The 13,122-nt window shown below is 43.7% G+C and overlaps 1 protein-coding gene across 4 annotated transcripts in view; it reads left to right on the forward strand.

Annotated features, from left to right (window-relative positions):
* Nucleotides 1–13,122, forward strand: part of gfra1a (gdnf family receptor alpha 1a) — a 75,043-nt gene that overhangs the window by 48,931 nt on the left and 12,990 nt on the right. For all 4 annotated transcript variants that reach the window (XM_034608934.1, XM_034608935.1, XM_034608936.1 and 1 more), the window contains exons 4-7: nt 5,433–5,611; nt 6,715–6,887; nt 8,574–8,683; nt 10,373–10,507. In XM_034608934.1, coding sequence (XP_034464825.1) covers nt 5,433–5,611; nt 6,715–6,887; nt 8,574–8,683; nt 10,373–10,507 — 597 coding nt within the window. The remainder of the gene's footprint in view (nt 1–5,432; nt 5,612–6,714; nt 6,888–8,573; nt 8,684–10,372; nt 10,508–13,122) is intronic.

Consider the following 13,122-nt stretch of genomic DNA (forward strand, 5'->3'; position numbering starts at 1 on the left):
TTTTCTATTGAATCTGACTGTGCTGTAATTTCTCAAAGTGGGGAGGAGGTGCAAGCAGCGTAATTTACACAATGAATAATCAAGACTTGTGTAGACAAGGACAGGGAACGTTTAGTCTGATTTGAATGAGTTCACAGGGGAAATTGGGTTATGGCCACAAGGAATATTGCGAACGGTTTACTATACTGAATTTATGGTCCACAAATATGAGTACAATTAAACAATGGTCCGCTTTTTGATTTCCAATATAATTCCTGGTTTACAATGCAACTGTACAATGGGAAATGGGACATATTTTATATTTGTGCTACAAACAAACAGCCTCTGCAGTTAAAAGAAGGAAAAAAAACTTAATACCAAGAAGAGATAATCCTTATCACAAAAAGTCCTATTCTCTGGCAAATATGTTGCTTATGTGAGCATAGTTTTTCGATAACAGAACGTAGATACATAAACAAGAACAAGCTTTGTATTTGGGAACATTTGTATGATAAAGTTTTATGGATTTAGAGGAGGTCGATGTGGAGATTGGTAAGAAAAGATTCTGATACCAATGTGTCCTCTATTAGATTGGCTATAATTCGTAAAAAAATGTCGTTATCAAACCCTTGTATTTTACAGTTAAACCATGAACTTTATTATAACTACAAATAAAGAGAAAATGCAGGAACAACCCAGTGTATAGAACTTGAATTAATTTGATAGAAAGAAACCCACTTCACATCTTGTTATTTTAGTATTCATAGGATTTGTGCTTATTTTACTTATTATAAGTGAATAAAAGACACTTCTAAAACACTGCACTTTCCATTTCAAGTTGTAACCACTGAATTTTCGCTTGTTGATGGTCTTAAATATTTGATTATGATTACACCTACACCTCCTGATTGACTAATTGATTAATTGACCGATTACTTTAGCACAACCTCTTCTCAGTGGCAGTTTCAGAGCGCAGCCTCGGAGCGCTGTGTTCTCAAAGTACGCCTCTCGCTGCATGTGAAGTGTCGTCGCCCCTGCAGCGAGTGTCAGTGTGTTTGTTCTGTAATCCCCTGCAGCCACGCCACCGGGACAAATCCCCGCACATTTGTCGTACTTAGCAAACAAAGAGGTTTCGAATTCTAGTTATTCACCCGGTGGCTCCACATGCAGCCACTCTCTGTACTGCCTCAGAACTGTGGGTGGTGGAAAACAAACACACCCGTCAGAGTTTCCCCTCACTGATCCTCAACTGGCTGGATGAAGTGAGGTTCTGTCTAATGGCAAACATGACAGTAATGTGGCATTATATTTAAAATAGCTATGACAAGGACAATTACATACATAGTGCCTCCATACCAAGGCTTTGACAGCTGGAGTAAAGACACTTTTCTGACCTAATGTTAAAAACTTTCTCTGTAAATCATTCAAGACTCTTGAACAAAAGTCAAGTTTCTTGATGGGAAAAGTAAGAACCCAAGACACAGAATAGAATAACCCAGAAACCACAGTGAGTCAAATTATACAACATTGATAAATCGTCCAAGCTGCCAATTTAAATCATCTGCAGCATTGAAAGGCTACTGAAGGCCATTAAATGACTTTACTTTTCCCCAAAGAAAAACAAAAAAAACCCAGGGCAGATGGCAGAGGGGAGCCGAGACACAGGAAGAAACAAGAGAGAGCCACCAGAGAGAAGTTTAGAGATGGATGATGATGACGAGGAAAGAGGAAGGGAGGTAATGATTGGAAGACATCCAGAGCCACATGGATGAAAACATGAAAGAGCAGCACAGAGAGAGAAACAGAAAAATTGGGGGGGTAGAGCTGTAAAAGTCTGGAGTAGTCACACAAGGACGGTGAAGAAAAAAGACGAGAAGATGAAGAGATGGACTCCAAGACCGGTGCCGGGGGTCCAGAGGCGGCTGAGGTCAGGATTCGACCCTGTGGTGTCCCATGGTAATTTAAATTAAGTGGGGGTGTGGTGGGTGGAGGGGCAGCAGGGACTGGAGGAAGCAGGCGACACGATAATCAATTTGAAGCTGAATCGGAAACATGAGCCACTCGGGGGGGGCCCTCGTTCCCCCTACCAGGCCTCCAGATGGCCCCAGCCACAACCCTGTGTGGGCGCTGTGCTGTCAGAGCACTGTGTGTGTGTGCGTGTGTGTGAGTGTGTGTGTCTTTTTGTGTGTTTGAGAGACAGTGCCATCTGCCAGGAGTGCAAAGGGAGTTCAGCAGATGTATTTGCTGACACTAGGGGCGCAGTAGGGTATAGACAACATACTGTACACATGTTTGTGTGTGTGGCTCTGTGTGTGCACGCACTTGTGAGGGGGGGAACTCCCACCAGGCTCATTGAAGGAAAGTGACTAAAGACGCTGTGTGTGCAGATTTTGGCAAAAAGGCACAATATGTAACAACGATGGTGAAGACAACAACTCCCATGATCCCACACTGCTTCACGTCCGCATCAAACTAGGCTATTTGTTATTGTTTTGATTGAGAGACCCCTAGTGGCCCAAATTCACAGAGTCGGTGTTTATGTTTGCGGATATATTTTACAGAATGAACAAAGCAGATAAAATGTGTACGTTTGTTAACATCCCTAATACCGATATCGACATCGCGTCCCTATATTTGGATGAGTTGGGCTCCATGCAGGAGACTTAGATGTCAGGTACATTGTTAAATCAGTATTTAACCTTCCTCTCACGTGAAGAGTTCATCTTCATCGTTGCTAAAAGTTTTCAGTTTTTATATAGTAGTTAAATTTAGCCTTAACAAGCCCGAGTAGGTTGTGAGTTCAGTTTTCACTTTAGTGTTTACAAGACAACACAATTTGCTGAAAGTTGAAACTGACAAATAAACGATGTTTTACAGATGTTAAAGCTGAGTTTTACAAGAACGACTTATTTCTCACCTCCGATCCTTTCACAACCGTTTGGGAGAAAAGTGATGTTTTCTGAACAGGTGCTATATTCCAGTGAGTGCTGCTCACATCCAGTCGGGGGGGGGGGCTTCAGTTTGCTGTGTGAGTGAAAGAGGCTGTATATCACCCGTTTTAACGCTTTCTTGATGTGGTGTGTGTCAAGCCGCTGTCAGCCGGGATGAGAGAGTGCAGTGTATAATAGCAAAACTCGTGATATAAAAAGGATGGAGGGGCCAAGTGCTCGATCAGCTTCACGTACATTAAGTCCAGGACTCCGTTTGGTGCTCGCGAAGATAAATGGTCACAGAAAAGGAGATGTTCTCGAGGCACTCAGGCAGAGTGAGGAGAAAAAGTAAAGCCTTAGTCAGACATTATGGTTTAAAATGTCTACCTGTTGTGACCTCTTCTAAACTACCATCTACTCATCCTCCAGCTCTGTCTATTTTACTTCCTTCATTGAATGTTCACTCTTTACGCTCTTGACGCTACTGTCAAACAAAACCACTGAGGTTTCCTCAGCAGAGTTTATACGTTATAACCCAAGGTCTCAGGTCTGCAGGGTTGACAGAGGAGCGTCAGTCCGTCCGTCTGAGGCAGCTCATGACGTTTACAAATCTGATCCCTGAACAAACTGATCCAGGAGATCGAAGGCAGACACGAGGCCTGGAAGTGGGAGCGGGGCGTCGGGATTGAAGGTGTGAGAGGGTTGGAAGTGATGAAAGATGGAGAAAAGTTTGTTGTACGAATTTGTTGGTGGTCGTGTTTTTCTACAGTGCATTTCAGTTGGCTTAACTTCTGTGGCTGTGCGATTCATATTTCTATCAAGCATCTATGTGAATGTTCTGCCTCATGAAGACGGTAACGTAGGAACCAGCCACTAAACAAGTGTTAAGTTTTAATGCTATGCTTTGTTTTTTAAACATTTTAAGGAACATGATTTTACACCAGAATTCACTCTCTGTGTGTTTCTGTACTGCAGAATGTCATAAAAAGAAAAATATATTTTTCAAAAAGCTTGTTAATGCTCCCATACAACTGTCATCAATGAAATTACAAATGGCGTTGAAATGTTGTCATTATGCTAATGTCAGTGCATTCACTTCCTTTCTGAATCTTTCATAATAAAAATGACAGCAGATCAAGTGTGAACTAAAAGGAAAAACTAAGTCAGTAAATGAATGGAAGCATCAACAACTTAACATTTAAGACACACTTTGCTCCTGTGTCTTAAATCACATGTGCGTGGGTTATCTCCAGGTGCTCCGACCTCCTCCCACAGACCAGAGACCTGCAGGTTAGGTTAATTAAAGACTCTCTACTGCCTGTGGGAGTGAATTTGAGACTAAATGCTCGTCCAATGTCTCTTTACATCTTTGCCTGTGTCTTCTATGTTTGTGACACTGCTTTTTCATTCAGAGACATTTGTTTTCTTTTTGGGTTTTCCATTTTTGCATCTGTGGCGTGTTAGAAAAGTCATCAATGATTGATTTCAACCATTTATGCAAAACAAATACTTTGTAATTGTTAATACTCTCTTTTTTTTGTATAGCTTCATATTTACATTAGATTAAATGTAGCTCAGATGGAGTTCCTTTTATTCTGCACGCTACCACAGTGTTTGCTGAAAGGGAAGTGTGTACCAAGGGAGGCGGGACAAACTGAGAGCGGAGTGGGGGGCAAGTGAAGGGAAGCAGAGCAGCTGCAGGGAACATGTGAAAGTGAGGTGAAACGGTTGCAGGACAACAAAGGGAAGTAGAGAAATGAAATGGATGAGTGAGCCAGCCGAGGTTTCCCCTCAGGGGCCGATAGAGGTTCTGGAAAACATTCATCTGGAGGAATCTCCTCCTCTTTAGCAGAACTAACAGCATCGTCTCTGTCGCCAATTAACACGTCACTGGACCAATCACCTCTCCCCACACACTCGTGTTTCTACGTCCCTTTTAAATCCTCTTTCTCCTCCCTTCCCTTGATGTGTTGAATCGTATTAACGCCGTTTTCTGGGCACAACACAACAGCCAATCACTCTACTCCGCATCCCCCACCGGCAGTCCCCCATTTAAATTGTGCTTGTTAGACTGAGGGGGAAAAAATATATATATTTTTGCCTCATTTTCTCCAAAAAGCAGGATGGAGATGAAGTCTATTGAAAAGTTAATTAATAGCGGATTGAGGAGAACCCTGGCAATTAGTGGAGGCTGACAGATGAGACCCTGCACTGGAGACAGTGATGACTGCAGGAGCTACACACACACACACACACACACACACACACACACACACACACACACACACACACACACACACACGTCTGCCGGGTTAGCCTACAGCAGTGGTTTTCAAACGTTTCTGCCCAAGGCTCAACTGTATTCTTATTCATACAAATCCCCTGTTATCGTCTGTTTTTTCCTGTATTTCTCTTCTTTTTTTTTAAGTTGCTCTCCTTCACACTGGCCGTCAATCAAGGTCTTCGACGTGTGTCACACACTAATCATTCCCACCATCTGACAACTCCTCCTCTTGTCTGTAGGTGAGCCTGCGGTGGCGAGAGAGAACAACTGTCTGAACGCTGCCAAGGCCTGCAACCTGAACGACACGTGCAAGAAGTACCGCTCGTCCTACATCAGCCCCTGCACCAGCCGCGTCTCCACCGCCGAGGTCTGCAACAAGAGGAAGTGTCACAAGGCCCTGCGGCAGTTCTTTGACAAGGCAAGGCTCATCTGACACAAGCTCATCAAAAAAAACCAAAGAAACACGGAGCAGAAAGAACACACGCTGGAGGTTTTACAAACCACTGATGTGTGATAAAAGCTGAACGTATAAATCACAAAGGACCCGCTTCAGAGGGGAGAATGATTTGAAGTGGTAACATTGAAGGGGTTGTCAAAATCACAATAAATAATCATGCAGGCCTTTTTGTTCTGGGTTGGATTCTCCAGCATTTAACTTTGACATTGATTCCGTCATCAAACACAAAAGATGTTTTCCCTCTCGGCGTCGTTTCATAAAAACTGATGTGAAACAGTGTAATTGCAACGCAGCTCCTGTGATGTCCCCCTTTGGAATATCTTTACTGGGACCACTTCAAGTCCATAATAATACAAATAAATAGAAAACTAGAAAGAACACGCAGCTTTGTTAATGTGAGTGAATCTATGTGGGTACAGCTCTGAAGCTTTGAGTGTCTTTGTGTTGGAGATAAAACTATGATGACATTCTTCTGTTGTCGCCCGACTGAAGAGTAGAGGCAAACTGAGATCGATTGTTCAAGTATAAAACTTCTAATACCGATTTATCAGCCAACATCTCTATAAAACATTTGTAGTGTACCCTTATTTCAAAGAAATGTAATTTAGGCTCAATATTGTACAGTTTATCATTAACAACTATTGTACATCCAAATATATAGAACTTGAAAGAAGAAAATAAACTTAGTTTTTGTCAATGTTAAAAATATAAACATAAATGCACAGCTTTTCTGGTTTGTTTATTCTGTAAAATAATATTTTTCACACAAACGCATATCGGCAAAGATAATGGATGATTCCATATCGGCAATAATATCGTCCAGCTGATAAAGATTCAAGCTGTATTCAAACATTTACATTTTCTAGCAGCAGCATGATCAGATTGTCTGAAGTAAACAAAGGGAATGGGGAGGTACAATATAAACTATGGGTAATTAAATACACAAAAATTCAAAATAAAACCCCAAAGAATCCACAGAGGGAATGCGATCCAAAGATTAAAAAGAAAATCAAAAATCTTTCATGTTACATCACAGTTAATGTTTTGAATCTTCTGCCGAACAGGTTCCACCTAAGCACAGCTATGGCATGTTGTACTGCTCGTGTCCGGTCAGCGACCAGACGGCCTGCTCCGAGCGCAGGCGTCAGACCATCGTCCCCGTCTGCTCGTACGAGGAGAAGCAGAAACCCAACTGTCTGGAGCTGCAGGTCTCGTGCAAGACCAACTACATCTGCAGGTAGGAAACAACAAGCCCCACACACCCATAAAACTGTAGGAATACATTTTTATAACTTTATTAGACAGTAAAAGAAAGATTTGAGGTGAATTAAGGGTAAAAACAGATGATAAATGTCGTGCAACCAAGACCTCTGACACAAATCTGTGTTGTATAATGTGTCATAAACACTGTCACCACATCTGGATACTCCACAGTCTCCTTCCCATGCAGCACGTGAACAGTATTAATGGTAATGTTCAGAGCAGCATTAACACTGCAGCTACTGCATAGTTCTGGTTGGACACACACACACACACACAAGTGTTGTACTCAATCCACTCTTTGCCTTGTTGGGAGATGAAGGAGCAGGTCATTGCTGCTTTCACAGTTTTTCCAAAAGTCTAAAAGCCTACGTCAAAGGTTGCTGTGGTCGTTTTTAACAGACTTCAGTGTTTGTCTGTCAGTCACAAACATAAAACCCCTCACTCTCAAGTATATGCACTGACTAATCACAGCAGGCTGGTGCAGAGCCGTGCGCAGTGAGAGTTGTCAGCAGCAGCCACTCGACTCCACCTGACATATGGCGAGGGAGCTTGTGGTAAAAGCAAGGCTGTAATCTATCTGTGCTAACTGACAAATGGACTGGGAGGAGGCGGTGCTGCACGGAGACCTGTTGTTCAGCCTTGAGCGTATGGCTGATGTATAGAGTGCACTACGGGAAAAGAAAAACGACAGAGACACAGGGAGGGACAGAAACTTGTAGCGTGAATTTACCGCCGTTGCTGTTAAGTGGCGACAGAGAGGGTGAGGAGAGGAGAGGGAGGGAAACCTGAGGCCACAGAGCAAATGGAGCTCATTTATGATGCTTAATGCTTCCATTTAATCCCAGAGAGACACACACACACACACACACACACACACACACACACACACACACACACACACTTTACCATTGGCCAAAACCTTTTCAAAAGAGATAGCATACCTCCACCAATACTGATTGGCCACTTTATAACCATATTGCAAATAGATGTATTGAGATTATGTTTTTTTTAATTGAATCTGTTCTTGAGAAATTCAGATTTTAAAGAAAGTGTAAAAAAAAAGAAAAAGATCCTGTATCTGCTCCCTTAATTGAATCTGCTCCAAAAGTTAATGAGTTTCTCACCCTTCCCCCAGGTTTCAATAAATTAGGTCCAAACGAACAAAGTAAGATCCAGATTATATAAACATGTAGATGAAGACTTGTAGATGAAGATTTAGAGTCCGAACATGATGTTAGAAGGTCCTGCTTTGTGTCAGAGAGTCACTACATCACACTCAATATCTCCTCAAACGGTGGATTTCTCAGGAACCCGAAGCCCATTTCAATTTCACATGCCGCTGCACCTGTGGCAAAGAGTAAACAAACATTTGCGAAGGCAGTAAATGAAATGGAGCAGACTTGGTGCAGAATTGCCTTCAGCCTCATTCACTCCAGGATATAAAGCAGCCACAGCGAACGTAAGAGGGTCATCTTACTCCGCTGAAGACGACCATTAAGGAGCCTAATTACATTGAGAGCAATGACTTCCAGCACACGCTCGGTCGGACCGGGCATTTCGATGCACATTCGAGTCACATCGGCTTCCTGAATCCCCTCGTACAGAATCTGTTGGAGCTCTAATCGTGTTTGGCTCTGACATATTTTGGGATTTGTTGCAGGTCACGACTGGCTGACTTCTTTGTCAACTGCCAGCCGGAGCCTCGCTCGCTGTCAGGCTGTCTGAAGGAGAACTACGCAGACTGCCTCCTCTCATACTCGGGTCTGATTGGTGAGTTCACACGGACACTTGATCATTATGGCTCAGCTTTGTCTCTTTCTCTTTACTCCCGGTCTCTGTGGATTGTAGTTCATTTTCTTTTATTTGCATATTTAAAAGGTAACTCTGCTGCTTTTTATTTATACAAATCGATTCTGTTGCTTCTAAAAAAAATGTCCTACCAAAAAAAAGTAAGAGGTAAAAAATCTGGGAGCTGTTGCGGAAATTAGGTCAGTGCTTGAGATACAGTACTGGAGCTTCTGATATTTGTCTCCAAGCAAAAACAAATTTTGAAATTGGCTCAGACTCCATGGAAAGCTTGGGGAAAGTATCAGCTTGTAAAATTTAACATTCAGCTGCTGCCGAGAGTTCCCCATTGCAAACTTCAGCAGAACTGCAGTGGAGCTCACGCCAAGGCTGCACGAGAAATGTACTTAGCAAAGCAGTTGCGAGGATTTGGCAATTCTGCAACATCGGTAGTATCAGTGGTCTGACATGACTCCGACCATGAGCAGGCACACGATCTGACAAGCTGTTAACAAGACTCCAGTTTATGCAGAAGCACAGATTTATGTCAAATGCGCAAAATAAACCTTGTGCAAAAACCCCCAAATTTACACATTATTGATTTGATTTGTTTTCTCTGAACATTATCTTTGTGGACGCGTTGTCCCTCCAGTTGATCCAATCTAGCACCAACCACAGAGTTTGATATCAGATCAATGTAAACGTAGCACTTCTTGATGCTTGTCATTCTCTGTGGGTTCTCAAACCTCGGAGAGCCCTGGTAAAATCCTCATTTAGCAGAAAATGATGGGAGCTAAGAACGGACATCGAGGGTCACAATGTTGTTTCGAACTTATCTGATCATCTGAATGCTATAACCATGGACTGTATATAAAGATGGACGCCATCTGAATACAGTGGCTCCATCCCCCGATCACCACTGTGCTCTGGCCCCAAATTACGTCACTGGCGTAATATGACAGTGTTTGTATCTGGGGTATTTTTGCTTCATTTCTGGATTGTAGGAAGAAGTGCAGACATCCATCTTTATTTGCAGTCTCTGGTCATTACTGATCAAAACAATGGATAAAACTCTGAAACTAAGGCCCATGGTTCATCTCCTGACGTGTAGCTCCAGCTGTAAACCCTCGTCTCCGTCACGTCCTCGCCACAACAACACCCCCTGAAGAGTTAGTCCCCACAAGTCGCTAAGCCAGACCCCACATACACACTCTGTCCACGCAGCACCAGTTCATTCTGCCGACTGCAAAACAAAAAGGCCTGTTCTGGAGCGCAGCCAGCACAAGGGAACAATCCATTGAGGGAGTGAGAAATCACTGACTGGAGCTATTTACTTTCCCCTCGCAGAGAGAAAAGCCTATCCTTCACTCCGGCTTCTCTGCATTCTGCTTCATTCTGCAGAAGCTCCAGCACACTGCTCCACTTCTGCACACGGGGTCGGAGAGAGGGAAATAAATGTAGCAGTGATTTAACTTTGTTATCATTTAACACAGATGCAGGATGATAACTGTCTCCTAAAGGATTTAAATAATCCTATTTTTTCCCCTGCAGCATATTGGGGCTCTTGACAGCAACAATTCACAGATAATCCTTGTTTATGGATCACGTTTCTTGCCTCAACAAAGACGTATGAATGCATGAATGATAAACTGTGTCTCCATGCACCTGCTGCAGGAACCGTGATGACTCCCAACTACCTGCGTTCACCCAAGATCAGCGTGTCTCCGTACTGCGACTGCAGCAGCAGTGGCAACAACAAGGATGAGTGTGACAAGTTCACCGAGTTTTTCACCGAGAACACCTGCCTCCGTAAGTTATCCCCCTGACCAGCTGTTGTCTTTTCTGTTTTCTCCTCCTCTTTTCTTTCCGAGACTCGGGCTCATCTGTTTGTTCTGAGTTCTCTCTCTCTTCTGTTACTTTCTATTTTCATCCCCTCTGCTCAGCGGGCCCTTTTCCTGTTTTGCTCTTTTATCCTCTCTTTTCTCTTCTTGCCTCTCGCCGTCTCCCCTTCGCACCAAATATATCCCATTGCCATGCTGGCATTGTTATCCCCCTGCATCATAAAGAAACCAGTCACACTGCGCCACAGTCTCTGAATGCATGCGTGCCTGAAAGCTGCAGCACATCTCCTGCTCCACATCTTGGGCAGAAAGCCTGCTTTTCATCCAACACTGTTTAATTAACAACCCACACACACACACATACAAACACACCTACTGTATTCCCAGCCAAGATTAATAGGTTTCAGGGTTTTCCTGCCGAGCTGCAGCGATAACAGCCACAGTGAGTGAGCGTCGCTGTGTAATAGGAGCTAACTTTGCTGCTTCTGTTTTGATGCTACACTCGGTTTAGCAATCGTCGACAGCACAGCTCGAGTGTAAGTTGACTCCTCATTGATTCCCGTGCGCAGGTCAGAACACAGGGTCATATTTACAATATCTTGCTCAAGGACACCTACGCTGAATAAATCACCTGAGCTTGGATGTGGTTATGGAATGTTTGCTGACACGCAGACGACTGCCAGGCTGGATTTTGATGCTCCAAACTTCCTTTTCAACAAATCTTCTCTGGGTTACAAATCCGCTTTGATTCCAAAGATTTAGCTTGAGATATAAAACTGATCCTACTTTGCATTTTCCCTTTTGATAACAGGGTCAGTAAATGGGTGGTAGTAGGATTAAAATATGATTAAATCCATAATAACTTATCCTTTGAGGGCCATGAGGAGGAGCTGGAGCCGATGACATTGGACAAGAGGTTTGGATTTTTACCCTAAACAACAGGGAGAGAGTTCGGCAGCATATCGCAGGGCTGACATGAGACAAAACAACCATTCACACGCACAACCCCATCTAATGGCGATTAAGAGCCTCCAGTTAACCTGACCACAGACGGTCTCTCTGTCTTTGGCCTGTGGGAGGAAGCTGGAGCATCCAGAGAAATAAAGGAGTGCGGTCTTCCAGCTTGAGGGCAGGAGCTATTGATTATAAGTTCAAATCGTGCACTCAAAAACATGTGCTCTATCTCATCTGGCCCCTGCTTATGCTTAGATTTGCTCTGCAGGGTGAGTGTGCTTGAATAATAATAATAATAAATCCTGCTCTTAAACTAAAAGAGGAGATAAAGCAGTGAAATCCCAATCAGACACGGGGAGGGCATCGACACGGAGAGACCTCTGTGGAACCACGGATAGAACAGGGATTCGCCTCAAGTTGAACCTCACGTCCCCTCTCAGGAACATTCAGGTTGCAGGCTGCTGTCCAGTCAGCACTTCAGCCACTTTCATTAGCTGCAGTGACATTGGTAAACTGATCAGCTGTTGCACACCGTTAATTCAATAAATAACTTGACCAAAGGCCAAAATGAAACTTGGCTGTTGTCGACTTAATGAGTTTTCTGCAGACCAGCGTCTGTTGTCAGCCAAACGATCGTGTATCAGCACTCTCAAACAGCCCTTTGCTTTTCAACAAGACCGATGTGATGTGAAGGAAAATCAGCTGGAGGTGGAATCTCTCAGTTAAACCTTCAGTCCTGCATGTTTTATTATAATAACAGGATTTGGATTTACGAGCAGATTTCATACTGGATTCAGATTCAATAAGATAGTCACAGCAGAGATTCTGCTTCTCCGCAGACACACAAACAGCAGCTCGAGGCTGAAATACAAACTGTGTCCTAAGAATAGACTCACACTCCATGATGCTTTATCTGCGGACGTCTCACATTAGCCAGGTGAACGTCTGCCTCGAGGTGAAAGTGATCTGCTCGCTTCCCACATGTTCGATACTTAACGTGATGTTTGCGCATGATGATGCAGGGAAATGGAAAAAGAGATTGAGAAGGAAAGTGTCGAACTCCCAGCAGCCGAATCGCCTCGCTAATGAATCGAGTTGTTAGGTTTTCCATCGACGAAGCAATCGGCCGCGAGACACCTGTATTAAGCGATCCATTGGTTAATGTGCTCGTCGGTACAATGCAGAGTGAGCGCGAGAGTAAGTTGCAGCTGGAGGTGCTTCCATCTCCTTTCCTAGTTAGTGTGTGTGTGTGACGTGCACTGAACATCTCTCGCAACTGAATGTGATGATTTTCTGCGTGTGTGTGTGTGTGTGTCAGTGTGAGATCTGCTCGATCAAAGAGGGTTAATGTGGGTTAAAACTTTCTCTCCGTACATCTGGTCTCTGCTCTGATTGGCTGTGGGGAGCTGAGGAATATACCTCCTCTGACTTCTCATAATTAGTCTCACGTCTTTTCTCTGCCTCCTTCCTTCACCACCAGCTCCATCCCTCCTTCCTACTCCTTCTCCTCCCGCTCATGCTTCACCTCACCTCTTTCTGCTCTTCCCATCTCTTTGTCTCCCCCCCCCCACCCGCCCACCTCTTTCTGCTCTCATTAAGCTTGCTCAGCAGTAACTGGAACTGACAACT

The sequence above is a fragment of the Hippoglossus hippoglossus genome, chromosome 15 (assembly GCF_009819705.1).
Source record: "Hippoglossus hippoglossus isolate fHipHip1 chromosome 15, fHipHip1.pri, whole genome shotgun sequence".
NCBI classification, from domain to species: Eukaryota; Metazoa; Chordata; class Actinopteri; order Pleuronectiformes; family Pleuronectidae; genus Hippoglossus; species Hippoglossus hippoglossus.